This window comes from Physeter macrocephalus, chromosome 2 (genome assembly GCF_002837175.3).
Source record: "Physeter macrocephalus isolate SW-GA chromosome 2, ASM283717v5, whole genome shotgun sequence".
NCBI lineage: Eukaryota > Metazoa > Chordata > Mammalia > Artiodactyla > Physeteridae > Physeter > Physeter macrocephalus.
The window spans coordinates 10294305-10296255 of NC_041215.1; the positions used below are offsets into that span (position 1 = coordinate 10294305).

The 1951-nt window shown below is 41.8% G+C and overlaps 1 protein-coding gene across 1 annotated transcript; it reads right to left on the reverse strand.

Moving 5' to 3' along the window:
• Nucleotides 1-963: 963 nt before the first annotated feature.
• On the reverse strand, nt 964-1404 carry LOC102992008 (ubiquitin-conjugating enzyme E2 variant 1-like). The gene is given in 2 exon segments (XM_024116266.1): nt 964-1111; nt 1238-1404. Coding segments are annotated over 2 exon segments (315 nt in total).
• Between the last annotated feature and the right edge of the window lie 547 nt (nt 1405-1951).

Below are 1951 nucleotides of genomic sequence, written 5' to 3' on the forward strand. Positions count from 1 at the left end.
TATTCTTTTTACCTTATCAAAACCTGAGCTAAAAAAACACATCAGCTGATGATGACAGCAGAGGGTGGCAGGGCTGAGAACTCAATATTCATTTCCCAGGTGGGTGGAAAGTAAATAAATGTGGTTCCAAAACGAAATGAGGGAGGTCAGAGGCTCTTTCCAACCTTACCTGATGGCTTCTGGCCAAAACATGGAAGTGTCATGGAAAGTGTTGGGTGGTGCAGGGGCAAAAAGTGACTTGAGGTGGATAAAGGAAAAAGTCGGGGGAGAAGATCTGGGGAAAGCCCTGAATTCCTCACCAAAGGCCAATTTCAGAGGGGAGAAGGGGGGGTTACAATTTATGCTTCGGCCAAGGGTGGTAGTGGGGAGTGGGGAAAAGGATGATGGCTTGGAAGGAGGGCATCATTTAACACACTTAAAGAAAGAAACCAGGGATGCAGACAAAGCACCCCCACACACCCAAGAGTAGTCCCATAGGCTGTGACCTGAAACCTTCACATCTAATCTAACTAGCCACTCCAAGATGGAGGGCTGTTGCACGGAGGGAGGGAGGCAGAGGGAGGGGAAGGGGGAGAAGGCAGAGGCCCCAGGCCATGTAATCAGCAGCAAGGTGATTGTGTCTTTTCACATCTGAGTTAGATGTGCCCCACCAGTTATGATGGGAATCAATTTAAATGTACTTTCTTGATCCCAGAAGTTCAACTATTTTGACAGTGGTTACACTTGGCAGGATGGTTTGTTATAGCACAGCATATATTTCAAATGGACAAAAAATTAGTACCATTTACAGTATCTTAAGATAAACTGCCTTTGAACGGGAGCTTCCTTTCCAGTACTTTGAGGTTTATAAGACGCATCTAGAAAATTTACTACTGTGGAGAATGAAGACTGCTTAAATCAAATGGGGGTTGGGGTATGGGAGGGCCTGTTGCTTCCTTTTTTTTTTTTTTTTTTTTTTTTTGATTATTTGCTGTAACTCTGTCCTTCAGGCAGCTGAGGGAGTTTCATATTTTCTTTAGACATCATTAAGCGCTGAAGCTGTTGCAGGACAACTTTGTTGCTCTATGAATTCTGTCATTTTGTTAGCACTGTTATGGCTCTTGGGTCCACTACTCCATTAGAATTATTAACTCCATTCATATTAGTTTTTGTTACAAATCTTACTAAGGTGGATGCTTCTGGATATTTAGATCCACATTCTATTTTAAGGCTGTATATTCGGTTTTCATAAATTGTTCTTGGAGTCCCAATTATCATCCCTGTCCATCTTGTAAGTGTCATGTCTTCATCTTCTAGACCCCAGCTAACTGTGCCATCTCCTACTCCTTTCTGACCTTCTTTGAGCTCTTCCAACAGTCGGAAATTGTGAGGGACTTTTACTCCTGAGCCTGTGGTGGCTGCCATCTTGCTTTGCTGTTGCTCCCTATTGCCATTTTCTTAATTGTTTTGGGTTTGTTTTTGTAGGTCTTTTTTCTTACCTTCCTCTCTTGTTCTCTTCTATTGTGGTTTGATGACCATCTTTAGTGTTGTGTTTGGGTTGCTTTTTCTTTTTTGTGTGTATATCTGTTGTAGTCTTTACATTTGCTGTTCCTATGAGGTTTTGATATAGCAGTCTATATATGTACAAGCTTGTTTTACGTTTCTGGTCTCTTTCCCGCCTAGAGAAGTTCTTTTAGCATTTACTGCAGAGCTGGTCTGGTGATGCTGAATTCTCTTAGCTTTTGCTTGTCTGTGAAGCTTTTGATTTCTCCATCAAATCTGAATGAGAGCCTTGCTGGGTAGAGTATTCTTGGTTGTAGCTTCTTCCCTTTCATCACTTTAAATATATCATGCCACTCCCTTCATCACTTTAAATATATTGTGCCACTCTCTCTGGCTTGCAGAGTATCTGCTGAGAAATCAGCTGATAATGTGATGGGAGTTTCCTTGTATGTTATTTGTTACTTTTCCC